This window comes from Dermacentor andersoni, chromosome 5, assembly GCF_023375885.2.
Source record: "Dermacentor andersoni chromosome 5, qqDerAnde1_hic_scaffold, whole genome shotgun sequence".
Lineage (NCBI taxonomy): Eukaryota > Metazoa > Arthropoda > Arachnida > Ixodida > Ixodidae > Dermacentor > Dermacentor andersoni.
The window spans coordinates 202,408,322-202,428,158 of record NC_092818.1 but is presented as its reverse complement, the minus strand read 5'-3'; the positions used below and the strand labels follow the sequence as shown (position 1 = coordinate 202,428,158).

General features: G+C 43.0%; 1 protein-coding gene and 1 non-coding gene across 4 annotated transcripts in view; one reads left to right on the top strand and one right to left on the bottom strand.

Moving 5' to 3' along the window:
- The window catches only part of Pex19 (peroxisomal biogenesis factor 19), a 43,701-nt gene that overhangs the window by 19,384 nt on the left and 4,480 nt on the right, over positions 1–19,837 (top strand). Inside the window, exons 5-8 of one of the 3 annotated variants that reach the window (XM_055071562.2) lie at positions 1,643–1,816; positions 4,826–5,002; positions 13,990–14,031; positions 18,068–18,217. In XM_055071562.2, the coding sequence (XP_054927537.1) occupies positions 1,643–1,816; positions 4,826–5,002; positions 13,990–14,031; positions 18,068–18,202 (528 nt within the window). In that variant the 3' untranslated portion in view covers positions 18,203–18,217. Of the gene's footprint in view, positions 1–1,642; positions 1,817–4,825; positions 5,003–13,989; positions 14,032–18,067; positions 18,218–19,837 lie in introns of those variants that run through there. The other 2 variants (XM_050180092.3, XM_055071563.2) reach the window with 2 other exon arrangements.
- Positions 2,065–2,137, bottom strand: TRNAS-CGA (transfer RNA serine (anticodon CGA)). The gene has a single exon. It is a non-coding gene; the product is annotated as a tRNA-Ser (tRNA).

The following is a 19,837-nucleotide window of genomic DNA, read 5'->3' as shown; positions in this document are numbered from 1 at the left end:
GCATTGTTTCTTGGATCAGAACTGTTTTTTGACCATAAATCAGTTTTAAGCTGTTGACATATCGGACATTATAAGTTCATAAGATTCATAGTACTTCCTCTCTCCAGAGGCTGCTGATGTGACAGTAGTGTCTTGTATGGCACATATCTCCAGGCCCTTGTGCTTAAGGGCAGTGTTGACCTATTGCTACTTACAGCGATGTATTTTAGTATGTAACCTACTTGTAATATGTAGTTTGTACATAGCACACATCGTTTCTCATTGTAATAGTTTTAATACATACATATTTTACGAACTTTTTCAGCTAATGTCTTTAGGCCTTTGTACAGTCGTGTTTCATCCACCCCTCGTAATTCGCAGTTCAGTTCCATTGACAAGCCCTTATGAGCCACACCTGGCCCTTGCACCAATAAACCCCACTAATCGTCGTCGTCACCCCCAGCAGTGCACTGCCTTTGTTTCTTCTACCGTGCACCTGTGGCAACCCTTCGAGGTTGGCGTCCGGTACAGGTGCTGGAGATGGGAGCAGGTGGGACACGTTAACAACCACCTTTTCCCATTCGCTAGAAGATTGTGGGGGTGTGCATTCGAGCAAGGGTAATAATGAACAATCACTCAATGGTGGCTCAAGTCTATTGCTTACTAGATGGAGCAAAAGTGGTCACAAAGTGGCTGCCAGATACCCAGATCCCACGTACCCCAAATTGATCTCAAGTCGCCAAAGAAAACCTTGTCTTCAAAAAGCCTAACGTAACATGTTGCCTAACTAAACTACGATACACGAGTGTGCTGCTGAAATTCTGCCTCACCTCCGCATTCTCGAAGGTAGCACTGCACATGGATCATTTCGAAGGTCTGCGGCTGCTTCACAGATGCATCAGGAGCACCAATCCCGACACAAATTGATACAAGCTTACATGTGCATGCAGCATGGCCAGGGCTGCTTGCACTGGCCAAACTTAACACTCAGCGTTGATCTTGATTGTTTCTCACGCCAGTGCTGGCACCTTGGGGACTGGAAATGCCTGACTTTCGTCACAAAGATGAAGATTAAAATGAAAGCTATGCTCACGTGGCACCCAGGGCTTCACACTCCATTGCGACGCTTCCCCTGTTTACTCCACTTCCCTTCCAAACCCACTCCATCGGGCCGCAGAGGCACAAAGAGCGGACACAGTTTTAGAAAAGAAAAACGAAAAGCATAGGAGGAGCAAGGAGGTGGGTGGAAGCATATCCTGACATGCCGCCGTAAGTCTAGACTGAGCAGTGACTACTTGCGTTGCTGGCGCTACGATGACTCCAGGCTAATGCTACAAGAGCTGCTGCCCGGTATCGTGTTGGGCCCTCTCTTCTTTTTCTTTTCTTTATGCAGTTGTTCGAAGCATAGGGTGCATTGCTTGGATAAACTTCTCATGTGGCTGCCTTCACCGCAATTATAGCAATGACTTTTTCGAAATTGACCATAGGTTGGCAAAATAATGAGAACGTACTTTCTCACTCAGAAAATGTTTTGCTTCATAGGGGTCCTTCATAGGTAAAAAGGGTGTTAGGGACTTTAGTTTACCCTCTGCCAGGGGTCGCAGTAACAGACTCTATCAGCACTGTGTCTACTGTGAACATGGCTGCTTCCTTCTGTGGCCAGGACCCGCCCACTGAAGACGAGCTGTCACGGCTGGTAGGCTCACTGGGTCTCGAGGGTGGCCCCAATGGTGGTGGGGGGGATGTGCCTGGCCTGGTCTCCATGATGCAGGGCATGATGCAGAACCTGCTCTCCAAGGACCTCCTCTACCCAGCACTGAGGGACATTGTCGACAAGGTACGATAGCTCTGCCTTGTGTGACCAGCGGCTCATGTTGTAGATGGGATTTCATTCACATTGTGTGTCGTGGCACCTACCGTATAAAGAAATGAGAAGAAACGGGGTTAACCGAGGGGCCCAATTAATATTAGTGATATCATAAGAAGCCAACAAACACTGACACCAAGGACAGCATAAGGGAAATTACTTTCGCTTAATAAATGAAAATAAAGAAACGATAAATTAAAGTGGATGAAAAAACAACTTGCCGCAGGTGGGAACCGAACCCACAACCTTCGCATTTCGAGTGCGATGCTCTACCAATTGAGCTACCGTGGCACCGTTTCCCCATCCACTTTCTTGGGTATTTATGTGTCCTAGTAGAACCCCAGGAGTGACCCGCTGTGGTTGCTCAGTGGCTATGGTGTTGGGCTGCTGAGCACGAGGTCGCGGGATCGAATCCCGGCCACGGTGGCTGCATTCCGATGGGGGCGAAATGCGAAAACACCCATGTACATAGATTTAGGTGCAAGTTAAAGAACCCCAGGTGGTCGAAATCTCCGGAGTCCCCCACTACGGTGTGCCTCATAATCAGAAAGTGGTTTTGGCACGTAAAAACCTATAATTTTAACCCCGGGAGTGTTAGCCAGCGCCACCACTCACAGACCTTGGCAGCGGACGTGGCACGTCCTTTTTGCCGCAGGCGTCATGAGAACGTGATCTTTTTGGGTGAAGGCAACTGGTCAATAAACTCACACATGCTACCTGAAGGCATCAATGTTGCTGGATTTGAGACCCTTATTCTTCTCCCAAACCCCCTTTCTTCTCGTTTATTACATAACGAGGGTCTCGAATCCAGCAACATTGATGCCTTCAGGTAGCATGTGTGGGTTTATTGACCAGTTGCCTTCACCCAAAAAGATCACGTTCTCATGACGCCTGCGGCAAAAAGAACGTTCCACGTCCGCCGCCAAGGTCTGTGAGTGGTGGCGCTGGACACATAAATTGGACACATAAATACCCAAGAAAGTGGATGGGGAAATGGCGCCGTAGTAGCTCAATTAGTAGAGCATAGCACGCGAAATGCGAAGGTTGTGGGTTCAGTTCCCACCTGCGGCAAGTTGTTTTTTCATCCACTTTAATTTCCATTAATCTTTCCTTTCTTTATTTTCAGTTATTAAGCACAAGTAATTTCTCCTATGTTGTCCTTGGTGTCAGTGTTTGTTGGCTTCTACCGTATAACAAGAATAAGTCATGATATTTTTTTGAAAAAAGTAAGTTAACATCACTATTTACCTTATATATAGTAGTCTTTAGCAGAATGGTTTTTATAGTGATTGTCTATATGATATCCGCATTGATTGTTCCTCTGTTTCATTTGCAAAAATGACAAATGCATTGTTTATATTTTTTGTGTTCTTTCTTGACTGTGACCTATGCATGTACATATACTTTGTTTGCCATTATGTTGTATTTTCTTTCATGTATTGTATCCCACCCTGCTGAAATCCCGTAGGGGTTGCAGTACCAATAAACAAATAAAATAAAATAAAATGTGAGTGCTCATCTGGTAACCTACACCATGCTTCTTGGTGAATGTATAGCTAAAGCAATATCCATGTCCAAATGTGATGGCCAGTATTTCTTTTTTGTGTTCTTTTTTGCTGTATCGTCTTGCTCTCTCTTTGGGAGGACCTCGTGTTTAATTTGTTTTTATTTGTTTTTCCTGGTGAGCGATGAGAAGCTGCACGCAGAGACAGTTATCAGCGGCATTCAAGATAAAAGTTGTAGGCTTCACTGAAGCAAACAGCAACATGGCAAAACTGCAACGTAGCAATTGCTATGATGGCATGGATGTCTCATTTTCCCTTAATTAATTACTTCTCTCCACCTTGTGGTTTTTTGCAGAACTGTTACGTCAAACTTGCATTTGCTTCGAGTTGTTGGTGGGTTCTATTTCGTGCTGACATCTGCTAGCAGCCTGTTTAGCTCAGATTGTAGTGCGGCTGCCCCAGAGAGGTGGTAGTCCTGGGTTCGAGTCCCGGACCAGGACGAATTTTTCTTCAACTAAGAGACTTTTCTTTCGATGAACCCGTATGGGTTTCCTTGGGAGCAGTTGCTACGATTGCATGGATGTCTCACTTTCCTTAATTACTTCTCTCCACCTTACGGGTTTCCACAGAACTATTATGTCAAACTCTTGCCTTTGCTTCGAGTTGTTGATGAGTTCGACTTTGCGCTGCCATCTGCTAGCCGCCTGGTTAGCTCAGATAATACTGTACCTGCCCCAGAAAGGCAGTGGACCTGGATTCGAGTCCCAGACCAGGACGAATTTTTCTTCAACTACGAGGCTTTTCCTTCGAGGAACCCGTATGGGTTTCTTTTGTAGCAATTGCTACGATTGCCCCTGTGGATGTCTCATTTTTCCTTCATTAATGGCAAAACATGCATTTTAGGGCCCTTGTTCCAAAGTAAACTTGCACAAAGCTCCAAAACACACTCTGTTATTTCCACGCAACACGACTAAGTTGGCCGTTCAGGATGCTTGATTTAGGCATTGCATACTCATCAGAAGGAAGCCTCATGTGCAAAGTCATGTGAACAGACACTATGCTCCGTTGGTTTAATCAAAACTTTGTTTATTTACTTGCTTGGACAGCAGACAGGGGAAGGTACAAGTGATATTGTTGCATTCAATGCATCTTGCCTGCATGCCTTGGTGGTGAACTGGTAAAGCTGCTTTATGTTTGCTCATGCAGTACCACATTCTGCACCATGCCTCACAGAACAAAAACGTGGCTTGTGTCGGCTAAAACAGACACACAATGGCAATTGTGTGTTTTGACTAATCTATGTAGAGCTAGCAATGGTCACTGGGATGTTTTGACAAGTGTAAGAACAGGTAGTGATGAAAAGTCAGAACTTTGACTGGTCATGCTCAGAAAGGGCAAGCCATGTACACTGCTGTTGTTGGCAGTCAGGCACAGGTAACAAGTGTCTAGACTATAGCAGGTTTGTCTTGCGCAGTATCCCGACTGGCTGGCCGACAAGCGGTCCTCATTGGTAGACGAGGAGTACGAGCGGTACAACCGGCAGTTTGGCCTCATGCGGCAAGTGTGTGAGGAGTTTGAAGCAGAGCAGAGCTCGGACGCGGCCGAGGTCAAGCAGGCGCGCTTCGAGCGAGTGCTCAGCCTCATGCAGAAGGTAGGTACCCTGCGCATTTCATGAAGAGGTCGCTCACCAAGGACACTTAGAGGGGAAGTTTGCCGGGGTCTGGAAGCCAGGATAGAGCAGGCACCAGGCTATGTCCAGTGCTTACCAGCTGGTTGCAACTTCAAGCTGGACCAAGACAATTTCTTTTGTTGCAGTGACAAGGCTTTCTTTTTTTTCTTCCCAGGAATACATGTTGATTTCTTTTGTATCACTGTGCTACTGCCGTGTAGACATCAGCTTCTGCTTTTGCGATTCCTTCTCCAGCTGCTGCAGATCATCACAGTGCAGATGTGTTCAGCAGTTGCTTGCAACTTGAAACATTGTTACAGTGGAACCCTAATCGTACAACTTTCTTGAGACCATGCGAAAACTTTGTATAATTTGAGCATCATATAATCAAACGAACAAACATTATGTCTATACAGTAAAACATTGTTAAACTGTACCCACTTAAACAGTAGTTTCGTTTTAAAAGTAGTGAAGTCAAATCGCTGACTCAGCAGCCATTGAACGTATAACATATTGAACGTATCCGCATAAACCATAAACCGTACCAGCTTATTGCGTACATATCGGTTAACGCATAGTGTTTCCACTTTTCGTCGCGAAATCGCAACGGTACATCGGCCCAGCAGAACAACGAGCCTGATAAAAGGTTCGACTTTTCGAGGTTCAACTTTCGCCATTTTTGCCTCTGTTATTGCCGAAGTGTCGCCTAACGACAGTGATGAGGACAACACGGAAAGCAAAAGTAAGAGCGATACAGGCCTGACAGTGGCAGAAGCTACGCATTACGTCAGCCTCATGTGACTGTTTGCTAAGAAGAGGGAGCTGGCGGAAAAGCTGGCTCGTAGCTTAAGTGGGCTTGAGGCCACCATCGTCGCTGCTAGCCTGCTGGGCATAAAACGAAAATAAGACTCTGGTCGAGCTAAGTGAATAAATACTGCATGTTTTCTGCCATTTCATTGCACTCTCTCATAGTTCCGTTTTTGACAGGTAAGTGGGCGATCTCACGCTATTTCGGTTAAGCAGTACTACTATTTAGTATGTACTTCTTCCAAGCTCAGGCCCTATGGTTTAACGATGTTTCACTGTAATACACAGTTTCATGTAAAAGAGTTGCAAGGAGCATAAATTCAAGCTATAGGCTAAAACAGTCGAAACTCTTCTGCAACGAAATTACCTTCACATTGAAGGATTCCATGTATCCAGACAGAATGCCTATCTTTTGTTATGTATTGTGAGCGCCTCTATAGTGAAGACCACTATACAAGGAATTTGCCTGTACAAGAAGGAATTGAGGTATCCCCGATGAATAAATTGTTATTTTACAATGTATTCACATAGTAGTACTGTTACACAGGTACGTACGCAGGATTTTCTGTGCAAATAAGGGGGAGGGGGGGTATCTTTACTAGTGTAAATGTGAATAATGCCCACCATTCGCCATAAAAACATGTAATCCCGCAAAAGAGAAATAAAATGAGGTGTATCTCACAGGTATATCTCGCCTGTGAGATAGAACCCTCCTTTGCTTGACAAACAAGGAACCACATCAAATGGACTCTCGCAGGAAAGAAGCGCAGGACGAACACTGCCAATAACAAGTAAATAAGCAAAAGTGTAAAATAACAATTTGTAGCAGTTTTTTTTTAATCAGCTCTGAAAGAACTACAGAGAAATATTTATGTGTGGAATAATCACAGTTCTTTTGGATCCCTCGTTTGCTGCTTATCAAGTTAAGTGCCAAAACCGACTCGAATTGCTATTTGGGAAGTTGCATAACAATGCGTGGCTGCCGGTCCTGTACAGCCACTTGGAGCGCAGGACGCTGCGGTTCTAGACGTACTCCGCCCACCACGGAATGTTAGAAAAACACCCACATAAGCATAGCAGAAAAGTGGCTACGTCAGGCAGTTTATTTATTTTTATTTATTTCAGGTGCCTGCAGCGCCTGAAGGCATTATTGCAGGGGGAACACACAGTGTTACATAAACTCGGAAAAATACATAACTGATCAAAGAAAAATAACACAACAATAGAAAGGTCCACGCCGCTATAAATTAAACAGAAATGCTTTGAACGATGCTTCATTGCGATAATCGGCAATTTCCTGCGGTAGCTGGTTCCACTGTGATATTGTGTGTGGAAAAAATGAGTTCTGGAAGACGTTGGTTCTACAAATAATTTCTCTTATTTCTAAAGAGTGGTCACTTCTGTGAGATAAGAAATGAGGAGGTCGAAGGTAAGTTTCTTTATCTAGTTTAACCATACCGAAATACATTATAAAAAGCATTTCTAATCTCATGTTTTGTCTGCATGTGCTTAATAATTCCCACCCCAAGCTATCCTTAAGTACAGTAATACTAGAAGTTGTCATAATTACTACAGACAAAATGGGCTGCATGGTTTTTCACATGCTCGAGCATACATATTAGACGAAGTTTTGGTTTGCGGGTCCCAGGCCATACAGGCATACTCTAATATGAGTCTTACGTTCGAAAAGTAAAGTAGTTCTTTAATTTTGGGAGGAGCTAACCGGAAGTTGCGTTTAATAAAATTTAGCATTTTATGGGCTTTCGCTGTAACATATTCAACCTGCTTAGTCCAAGTTAAATTCTATGAAAAATAAGCACCAAGATACTTAACTCAGTTACTCGCGATAGCTGTACATTGTCTAAGGTATAATTAAACAGGTATAGATCTTGTTCATGTGTAAAGGAGACGTATTGACACTTACTGGGGTTCAAAGACATTCGCCAGCTAACACAACAGTGTGTTATATAGTCCAAATTGCATTGCAAGTACTCGTGGTCAGTGGAAGACCTAATGCAGTGGTAAATTACAGAATCATCCGCATGCTTCCGCACACTGGAATAGGCTTCCCAGGAGCATTGGTGAATGTAAAACGTGTTCAGAGTTTCTGTCTTTATTGTCACGCAGTCTGTCGTAGTATATTATCCCGTTTTATTTATATCATTTGGCTGGCATTGCACTTCATGCGATAGTGTACCCTTTCCATTTCTGTCTTGCAATTGTGCACCGCATTTCACTGAAGACCATTTTGCCATCGAGATGACTCATCGATGTTACGTATTTTGTTACTTTTACCACCTGTGCTCTGCTGTATCAAGTTTTTGTCACATGTTCATTTTTCTTCAATTTGTCCCCCCCTGCAATAATGCCCTTGTGGCGCTGCAGGTACTTGTATAAATAATAAAAAAAAAATACAGACGCACTTTGCATGACACAATGTGGGCAATATCATTGATGTATACCAAAAGCAGCAACGGCCCCAAAACAGGTCCCTGGGGAATTACCGAAGTAACAGCAATATAATCAGATTGTGAGCCATTAATTACAACATGTTGCATGCATTCTTGTAGATAACACTTAATCCAATCAAGCAATGAAGGAGGGATACCAAGGAATGATAGCTTATATAACAGCAAAACATGGGGAACAGAATCAAATGCCTTTTTGATATCTAGAAATATGCAGTCAGTCTGTGCACCGAGATCGAATGAATGAAAAAGATTATGGCTGAATTCTGGGAGCTGTGTCGAACAAGAACGACCAGACCTAAAACCATGCTGATATTCGCTAAAAAAAATTATTGTTTTCTAGATGTTTTATTACGGCACTGTATAAAGTGTGCTCCAGTGTTTTACTACACACACTTGTTAGAGAAATTAGCCTGTAGTTGGAGACATTATTTTTTGGGCCGCCTTTATGGATTGGTACCACATTTGCAACCTTCCACTCGATTTCTCAAACATAATAACCAGATACTAGTGGGCGATTATGTCAGAACAAGTCTTTAACACATAAGAAGGTATTGCATCAGACCACTTGCAAAAGAAGCATTTATATTGTCAAGTGACTTAAGTATACCACCGTGTGTCGGGACCAGTTTTGGCATAGGTTCGAACACATTGTTGGGAATACACGGTAATTCATTATGACAAGGAGTTGTGAAAGAAGGCTGGACATAAAGATTGAAGCAAGAATCTGTCGAAGTGATCAGTAAGAAGGACACTGCCGTTTTTAAGCTCAGGAGGCCAACTGATTCTTTGCTAATTGTTTTTAAACACTTCCACATTTCTTTCATGTTATCTTGTAACTTTGGGCCCAATGCTAAGAAGTATTTTTCCTTAGCAACCTTGTTTTTTACTTTTATATCTTTTCCAAAGGACTCTAGCATTAGAAATACAGAAGGGTTACGCTGCTTTCTACAATCATTCAGAAGACGGTCTCCTATTAATCAATCGCCTGACCTCCCGAGTAAACCAAGGCTTATCACTACGTTTTTTTGCAGACAAATGTTTACATGGAACATGTGTGTCAACCAACTGCTTTAGTGTGAAGCAAAATGTATCCCATCGGGTATTGCAATCTGCGGACTGAGCTAAGTGACTGAATTCCTGCAGGAATATGGCAAGATTATTAGACAATGAAACATGATTGCCTTTCTCAAAAAAATATACCTTCCTAGGGGATCATGTGCACATGAAAAGGGGACAATCAGAACGTGCGCCACAATGCAGTCATGGTCACTAATACCAGGAATTACGGCGTTGTCAGACACAAGCAATGGCTGGTTTGAAGAAAGCAGATCTAAGACAGAAGAGCTATTTGGATCACACCTAGTAGGTTGAGTAACAAACTGCTAAATATCATTGGTAACTATTGCTTCGCCGAATGCTATAGCCAGAGCAGAAGAATTAAGAAGGACAGGTTTATTGTGAACCCACCTCACCTCAGGCATATTGAAATAACCGGAGAGTGCTTTGAAGCTCTCAGGCGATGTGGAAGCAGGGGAACAGTAAAAGGAGCCACCTGTCAGCAACTGCCCAGTTTGAAATCGGATATTGCACCAAACTTACTCGAGACAATCAGTTGGGATTAACATGGGAAACGATTGCAAGCACGAGTCAACAAGTAGAAAGACTCCACTGCCATGCGCATTAGGATCGGAATGGTATGCATGAAAACCAGGCGGGAAAACTTCGAAACTACCAACAGATTCGTCGAGCCAAGACTCCGTACCTATAATCACGTGAGGTTTCACTAAACAGGTCAGAGTAGCAAATTCATCAGTTTTGTTTTTTATGCTTCTGCAGTTCACAACTAAAATGGTAAACTCTGAAATTGGATGGCCGGAACGTCCCGCACGCACGCATTGCTTTGAGGACTGATTGTTCGGGTCTGACCGCCGGACCGTTCGGACTGACCGCCCCTTTTGCTACTTATTCAATTCAACAACATCTTGAGTAACATTATAAACGTAGCACTTCTTATCAATCAGCAGCTTGTCGTATCGAAGTTTGAAAAGAGAAATTTAATGTTTTTGCATAACTTACAAGTTTAGATCGCGCAAGCATGGCGTCAGGGCTGGAATCCTCACAGATTGCAAAGTTAGTACCCTTAAGCCTGATACCACGAGATAGGATACGTTCCTTATCCTTGAAGTTAACAAACCTAGTAATGATAGGGCTGTTTTTGCTTTCATGAGAGTTACCAAGCTGGTGAGAACGCTCTATACTTTCCGGAGTAATCTGTTCATCCACTTGCGTTTGGAAGAAAGACTACTTTTTCCTCTGATTCAGACCCTGTATCATCGGCGGAAATATCCAGGCCAAAAATAATGAGGTTGTTTCTTCTCCCCTTTAAGATACAAATGGAATGTATCGTATCAATACAATAATTACGGTAGTATCTTGTATTGTATCATGATACAATTGCAAAGTATCTTTGCCCAACCCTGCGTCAAGGCTTGCTTCATCTGAAGAAGACTCGCCGACAGCCATTACACAAGCTCCAGATACAGGAGAAGCCAGTAACCTTTGCTTTACGCACTCTATTGTTTTTTCCATGGTGAACAAATCAACCACTGGCCACAAGTGGCATGCTTTGGTAGCCCTCCTTTTGAAACACTCCTTGATATTCAACTTCGCGCAGCACAACAACCTGCCATTGGTTACTGCATATAGAATCATCTGCGTCATATCAACACAGGATCTCCCCTACCTATTTGATAAGTTTTATTGTGCACCACTCACAGAGTGCAAGATTAATCAGCAATCAAGTCCATGAAATGCTAAGCAAATGAGTCATTCAAGATTCTTTCAGGCTTTTCTTTGGGCGGCCCCAGTAATATCAGGGAAAAAGAAACATGGTAGGGAGTGATTCTGTGTTAACACTGGCACTGCCTAAATGCTGTTACAAAAAAGAAAAAAAGTCATGTACCCACTGCCAAGGATTTACAACGCCATTGACTGCCTTTTTGCAATGACAAGGAAAAATACAGTGTTTGTAATGCCCCACAGACTACAATCGATCCCAGAAATGTCACTGGAACTTATTGAATTATTGCGTATATTCGAACATTTGTGACGTCCCCTTCGAAATCCCATACAGAAGTATAGCGCTACATGTCTATGGAACTCACATTCACTGCCACATTAGGTAATACGCTGTGCTGTGCCCCTGCAAGTGCACTTCTCCTAACAGGAACATGTTTTTTGCACTGTCATAAATATTTAATGCCGATGAAGTCAAGGCGGTACTGTTTAGGCAGATGCTATCAAACGACACAAAGAATCTAAGAGCAGTGCATGCCATAGAGGAAAAATGCACAGGGTGCATGTCTCACTTTTACTCCCTGCGCATTACGGATGGCTTTTGCAAACTGCGTCCGTTCTTTATCGCTAAGAGCAAATTGCCACTCTGCTTCAAAAATGAAAAAGGCCTCCTGGTTTGACAAGTGCTTCACAAGAAAGTGTGAATGACACTCAATCTTTTCACTGAGTGGCTCTGAGCATGGGGTGCCGAACTGGAGCAACAAAAATTCACAACGGCAATAAAAGTTGTCCAGAACTGTGCCGCTATTTAATAACACCGCATGCCACATCCTCTCTTTGTGGAAAGACCATCACAGCAACAGTGTGCAAGGCTCGTGACTGTGCCATTCTCAGACCCACAGTCTGTGCTGGACCAGGTAAACGTACATGTGAGTGGGAATGGATGTGGATGTTCATCAAGCTGAACATCTCTTTTCAATCCAACAGTGTCTGTGTAGTGTCGGTAATCACCAATGCAGTGGTCAGAGGGCAAGGGCTGAGAACAAAAGAAATTAAGACACTGGAGCACTGAGCAGCATGCAAGAGGATTCAGCTGGACTTGGCCACGTAGGGTGGACAAGAAGCAAAGGCAACTGGTTCCAACGAGAAATCTGTTCTGCAACTGAAATCTTGCGGTTGACTCATTGCCGACATATCACGATCACTCGTTCAAATGGCACATTGTAATGGACGAGCAGCCAGGCATGTACTATTCCTAGTATGTGTGTACTAGCAATTTCTAGCGCAAACACATATTCATACAGGCTGGTTTGTTTCTATGTTGTGTCCATTTCCACCTTATCCTGGATAAGAACGTGCAACAAGCACTTCGACGCGAAGAGCACACTTCAGTCTTGTGTCCGGACGATGTGGGCTTTTAGGGTTAGCATTGTGATCAGTATATCGCAAACCACTTCTACTACAGACCACCGTGCAAGTGACTCGCGAAATTCGTGTGCACAAAAAAGAAACAATGACATTTTGTGTATTCGACACAGCTTTGAAAAAACAAGTCAGTAATGAGTAAATTCCTGCTTTTTGTGATCACGGGAAACGGTTCGAAATGTATGGAATTTTTAAATAAGCTTCAGATAGGGACATCTTATATTTCAAATTATTTATATATGGAAATATGTTGCAATTGCAATCCTGGTTTATTGAACAGTCATTTTCACCCATAAAGATCATGCACTCGTGACGCCAGCGGCAGAAAGGATGTTTCACATCTGCCGCCAAGGTTTGCGAGTGGTGGCACTAACACTCCCAAGGATAGTTCTAGTAGTAAAACATAAATACCCAAGAATGTGGAGTTAAAAACGGCACCGCGGTAGCTCAATTGGTTAGAGCGTCGCACGCGTAAAGCAAAGACGTGGGATCGTTCCCCACCTGCGGCAAGTTGTTTCTTCATCCACTTTCATTGCCATAATTTATCAGTTCTTTAATTCAATTAGTAAGCAGAAGTAATTTCCCCTATGTTGTCTTTGGTGTCTTTGTGTGTTGGCTTCTCATGATATGATTAATGAAAATCGGGCCCCTTGGCTAACCCCTTGCCTCCTCGTTCATTACATAATGAGGGTCACGAATCTGGCAACATTGATGCCTTCAGGTGGCATGTGTGAGTTTGTTGACCAGTTGCCTTCACCCAAAAAGATCACACACTCGTGACACCTGCAGCAGAAAGGAGGTTCCACATCCGCCGCCAAGGTTTCTGAGTGGTGGCACTGGCTAACACTCCCAAGGTTAGTTCTAGTAGTAAAACATAAATACCCAAGAAAAGTAGATGGGAAAATGTTGCCACAGTAGCTCACATGGTTAGAGCATCGCACGTGTAATGCGAAGATGTGGGATCATTCCCCACCTGCAGCAAGTTGTTTTTTCATCCACTTTCATTGCCATTAAATGATCATTTCTTTAATTCAGTTAAGAAGTAGAAGTAATTGCCCCTATGTTCTTGGTGTCTTGTTTGCCCCCTTTCTTCTCGTTCAATCCCCTTCGAGTGTGATATATCCAAGATCGACTGTGTTGAATAGCACAGTACACAGCCTTGCTTTGCCTTATCACTGGTTACTGATGTTAACAGGGGTGACGGGATGTAACCTCGCTATGTTCGGCGGCATTGGCATAATGCCAGTGCCAGGCACACTCGTAAAGTTGCCAACCGCTTCCAGTGCAACACTGCAATGTCAGCTGTGTAAAAATCGAGAGGTAACGTGCTGAAAGACATGCAACATCGAAAGGAGCTGCTGAATTTGCTGATAAAATCATACATGCGTGAAACATGCTTAACATTCACTCTCTGGCATCATGTGTAAACCTGCTGAAATGATGGCTTATCACTACTGGTGTCCTTTTCAGATGCAAGAGTGTGGACATCCACCTAAGGACCTGGTCGAAATTGTGAGTGCTACCTTTTCCTGGTTGTGGTGGTATCTTGAGATAAGCCTCAAAGGAGAACACATAATATTTAGTTTTCTGCAGAGTCAATATCCATGAAGTGAGTCATATCAAATGACCAGCCAGTTCGTACAATGTTAAAGTTATGTTTAGTACAGGACCGATGATGTGTTGGGAGGTTCCACATGATTCAGCTTGGCTCATTCAGAAACAAAGTATGCGTCCATCGTTTTATGCACACTACAGAGTCTCTCTTATTTACTGCTCTTTTGCATTTACTGACTGCATCCTATGCTTGCAAATTTCCTTATTTTGCTTATCTCATCTCCTAGTCACCTTCCATTCCTTCCCTTGGCATCCACTTTGTTACCTTCATCGACCATCGATTATCTCCTCTGTTCTGCACGACCTTAAAAAGAATTGCAAGCCTTACAGGAGTAAATATAGTATGTGGTTTAATCTCGGACAATTGAAATTTTTAAGGGAGGACAAGGGCCTGAAATCGTAATTTTTGTCGAATCGCAATGTTGAAACACAGTTTCTAATTTTTGGGGGGTTTTGGATATCTAAACATACCAAAAAGCTCCTCACCGTGTTTGGTTATCTGCTCAAGAAAGGAATTGCTTTTTTTTTACATGGCGGTTACACACATTTCCTTTCAAAAGTGCCTACGAATGCCGTTTTTAAGATGTGGCCGTAGAACGGGAGAGAACTGTGACACGAAGTCAATTCACTCGTTAGAAAGATTTGGTGCTTTCTAGTGGTGAAAGACGTTCTGTTGGGGCTATTGAAGAACACGAAAAAAAACAAAACAGAGGCACATTTTTGGCCACAGCAAGTCCACATTGTTTGCAAAGCCTGTAGAAAAAGACAAATAAACGGGGCAGGCGGGCACTGCAAAGAGAAGAAGTTGGAGCAATAAGTAGCTTTTTGTCTGGTTTCTTCACGTCTCGTTAGTCTTATACAAAGCCAATGCTGAAGGTAAGATTTGTGGCAGTGAAATTCTCAACATTCCATTTTTCCCGCCCGCGGGGTTTTGGGGCCCAGCCCTATTTTCGTTATCGTCAGCACTACTCGTCTTCATTTGCTCTGGATTTCTTGCGCTAGTTCTCATCAGTAAGTGGCCAGCGCTTTGGTGGAATGTGCCTGCCATGAACTCTTCGACGTAGAAAAACTTTGGCATGCAAAAAATCACTACAATATAGGAGCAAATGCTGCTGTGCAGTGTTTAGTCGAAAGAGATGATGCACAACAGACAGTTGTATCTCGGGGTTGGAATTTATATTCTCGGTGAGCTTTGTGTCATCCTGTGCACCCATGGCAGTGGTTTTCCTCAATACCAGTCTCCCAAATTACATCCTCCAGACTGTCGGAGAAATCTATCCTCGGCCCATGGCCTGACACTGCAACTTCAATGCGTGCAACTAAAGTGTTGTTGAAGTTCCTGCAGGACACCAAGCTAGACGAGCGGCTCTAGCAAGGCAACTGTCTCGTATACATAAGCACTCACCACTTCTCTTCTCTTATCATCATCACCCATCCCAGTACTTTCCCCTTCCCTTTTCCCCAGTGCGGAGTAGCAGACTATAGTCGGATACAAATTTAGAAAAAAGGGGGTGTTTACTTCTCCGAGGCGGAGGCACACGAGTGTCCACCAATGGGAGCGCACTCTGGACTAACATCATGAGCCAGATGGCCGGTGACTCTACCGATGGAGAAGATGGCCGCCCACGCTTCGAACTGGGCAAGGTCGCGTCAGCTGTGTGCTTCAGCCCCTCGTCAGAGTGAATTCCAGAGCTATTTGTGATTATCTATCATGCCGGAAATATTACTGCGAGCTTACGATGTGGCATTTGTGCCGCGTGCGTTTATTCTGAGCCGTGATCTGGCGAAGGAACGTTGCAGCAAGAATCGCTGGCGCTGCGCTAAGCTTTGCCTGAAAACAGGATCCTGCGGCGACCGCTACGAACACACATCCTGCGTGTTTGTTCCGTGTTGTTTTATTTCACTCCCAAGTGAAGTTACGACGAGAAAAGTTTTCCAAAGACTGGTGCCTACTGTTAGCGGCGGGTGTTTTCATGTACTGTGTCACTGCGTTTTTCATCGGACGGGGTGAAGTGATGGAGCAAAACCATTCTCGGGAGAAATCAGAAAAGTGTGCGCGCATGAAACAAACCTACGAGTGTCTCAACAGAAAATATTTGCAGAAGAAGCCTTCAACGCAAACATTTGTCGCCGTCAACTTAGCGTGAACGATCATTGTCAGCAGTGAGATAGCCGAGCATCTATCGACGGTGTTCGAGCGTTGTGTAGCACCGTCGATTGAGTGCTTTCCACCAGTGCTCACTGCACACGCAAGCTGTAGAGTGCGTGCTGTGAAAACACAAAACCCAAAAATATAAATTTTATGCTATTTAAAACCAAGAGTACTTATTTAAAATGATGAATGAAGCATTTTTGTACCTTCCTGCCTCAACCGTATTCTCGCCCCAAGTTTGTAATGGTTGCGATAAATGCATTGTTCTATATAAGTACTTTTTCAATAGCAACTGATTCATTTTAAGCTTGGAAAACGAGTAGTAGACGCGCCGTGTACATGTGAACTAGTGCAAAAGCCTTGCAGAGCTGCTCTTTCTACTTTTGTCACTTGCATTGAAGCTAAAGAGCAGACAACGGGCAGCGTTGTAGAAGGCATGGGGTTATTTTTCTCTCGGGTTATCTTTCGGGAGCCATGGCACCCATGGTTCCCGCTTCAGCATGAGTTCTTGTGATGGCTACACTCTTACTCGCATTGATCGCCAGTAACTATTGTAATGAGCTTTTGCTTTCTCTAAACTCACCCGAGGGGTTAGTTATGAGCACATAGCCCATCCCATTTTCTGAGATCGTTCGGCGATTCGGGCTCCCGTAGGCCTAACGAGACACATCCGCATAGCAACAGCAAGGTGTTTGCTAATGGATTGTCTTGGCTTGGATACGTTTGGCACGAGGCACCAGATGGCGCCCTGTTTTATAACGTCTTCTTTACGTCTGCATTTCTGTAGGGTGAACTGAAAGACTTGAAAGGATACACACTGTAATGTCCTGCAAAGGTGCTTACGTTTAACCTACGTAAGGCAACAAATGCTGCTATATAACTGTCTATCGTTTTTTTGTTAGTGTTTGAGGATGACATTATTAAAAAGAACAGTGATGTTGCAAATTCGGGTAGAAGTATTGGCATGGCTTCTGGGGTAGTACAGGAAGCATGATGTTGCTATGTTCGTGGTGAATTTTGCAGGGCGTGCCCAGCCGGACATAACACCACCTGCTGTCAGTGTATGTCTGTGTAGACGTACCAGGTGGCAAGGGGAGATTTAGATGTTTATTAATAATAATAATATTCCAACCTAGAGGACTCATTGGTGAGCCCATAGGACTACTAGTAAATGATAGTTTGGTGTTCGAGGAAATATTTTTTTAAGTGTTGGCAAAGTTTTTTAGAGTACTTATGAGATCTGAAAAACTGTTCCACTGCAGGATGCAAAAGGTTGCAAAAGACACCTTTGAAGTCAAGAGACTAGTGAATCAAGTAGCTTTTTCTTTTCTTTATTTTTGCTGAGTGTTTTATGGAGCACGTGTAAGGTGAGGTGCACACTCTTCCCATGTGTGAAAACAAATTGTTTAGGATGAAGCAAATTATCAGAGTGCAGGAAATATCTACGAAAATTGAAAAGCCGTTAAGCCGGCGTTCGTGTTGTCTTTCTCTTCTCGTCCGTGTTAAAGAATTTCGCCAGAAATATAATTCATTAGACTAGGCCAGAACACGTGTCAGAATGGGTGTTACCCAAGGTTGTTCGAGCTCCTCAATGGTGAAAGGCATGTTGTTAGTTGGTGGTCAGCCATTAATTTCTGGCACCGAGTGTGAAAATCATCATCAGTGAATCTGGAGAAGTTTGTGTGGTTAACAACTTAGTGGAATGTAAAACACTTGTTCTGAAACCACCGTCTGGAAGTGGAATGATGGAAGTTGTTACATGGTGTGCTTTTTCCAAATCAGATTTGGAATGGGAGACCAAATATATTTTGCTGTCTAAACATTGTGCAAAGCCACTTGGAAGCCAGTGTTTTAGTGCTGAAGAGGGCTGTGAATATCATTTGGCAGCCAGGTTCCAAACCAAGGTACTGTTCGTAACGCTGCTACACTTACTTAGTTTTAATGCACAACTTGCTGTAGTCAATTGAATGCAGGAGGAATGCCTTGGTTTGGTTTGGTCTTTGCACCTGCACAAGTTGCATATGTCCTGCAAGATTATATATATATATATGTTAGCTTGCTTGTTTATACTTCACATTTGTAATGTTTATACATCATTCCCGTTTAAATTCATTCACAAACTAAAAGACAGGAAGAGAAAGGTCTGAAATTCATTAAAAAAAAGTGAGTTCCCGAGAACACTTGCCTAATTTCGCCACCCTTTGTTAGAACTTATGCACTACGCAGTGAAATTCTTGGGCCATCACTTAATAGTGTACAAAGACAAGAAGATTTTGAATGGCAATATTTAATCTTAGGGGTCATGTTTGCAATGATTTCGCATGAATCAAAATGCAAAATGTGCCATATTTCAGTGACCAGGAACAGGCCTGCTTACTGCATAATTTTTGTCTTGTGATGTTGCCAAACCGGAGTACCTAATGAGCACACTGCTGTGGCAATCACAAATGGAAAGACCAGTGTTGTCTACCCACTTTTAAAGAGTTCAATGTTGGACTAGTAGCTGGTATTTTGACATGAGAGCCATCTTGAAATGTTGTGCAACTAGTGTAAACAGTGCGCCTGTGTTTTTGTTATTTTTTATTTAGGAAACACTGCATTCATTAAAAACCAGTCAGGAGGGGAGAGGAACAGATAATCAATTATACACACATCAAAAGCAATAATTAATTATACAAGAATATGCAATGGGCGATCAATAAAAAAAAATGAAGGGGAATAGACAGTAAAATAACGAAAGCCAATGTCTACACACACACACACACACAAATATATATATATATGCATACATATATATATTCACATATGTATACATGCATGTACAAATCAATTCGATTATACAGCCACATTCAATAATTACAATCTGAACAATTATCCCTACAGATTATACAAAAAGAAGTAAGATATTTTGAAAGGAGCACAGTAAATAGTGTAAGTAGTACACAAAAGCTCGGGCTCACTCAATGTTCATACCGAGCAAAGCTTTGTCAATGTCATCAGCACAAACGATATCTGATGGCAAATTGTCCCACTGAACAATTGTTCGAGGAAAAAAAGAATATTTGAATATGTTTGTCCCAGCAGTGTATGGGAGCAGGTTATGCACATGACGATGCCTGGATGCGCGTCGTAAGAACGGCTGTATGTAGGTCTGTGCAGGTGTCTTTACCGTCCTATTATAAACGGAACGCAAAAATTTAAGGTGCGCGATTGTGTGGCGATTTTCAAGCACAGGGATGTTATTTTCCTTTACTAGATTGGAGAATCTGTTGATAGAAATTAAAAAAAAAAAAAAAAACGTACAGTGCGTCTCTGAATCATCTCAATTTTTTTATGTCTTTTTTGTTGAAAGGGTCCCAAACCACTGATGCATATTCTAGATTTGGTAAAATGTACGTTTCATGTGCGAGCATTTTCAATTCGGGAGGTGTTATTTTCAACTTGCGTCTTGGAAAACCAAGTTTTCGCGAAGCGGATTTGCAGACGTTTGTCATATGCATGGACCATGAAAGCGTGTTAGTAATGGTTACTCCTAGGTATTTAAATTAATTT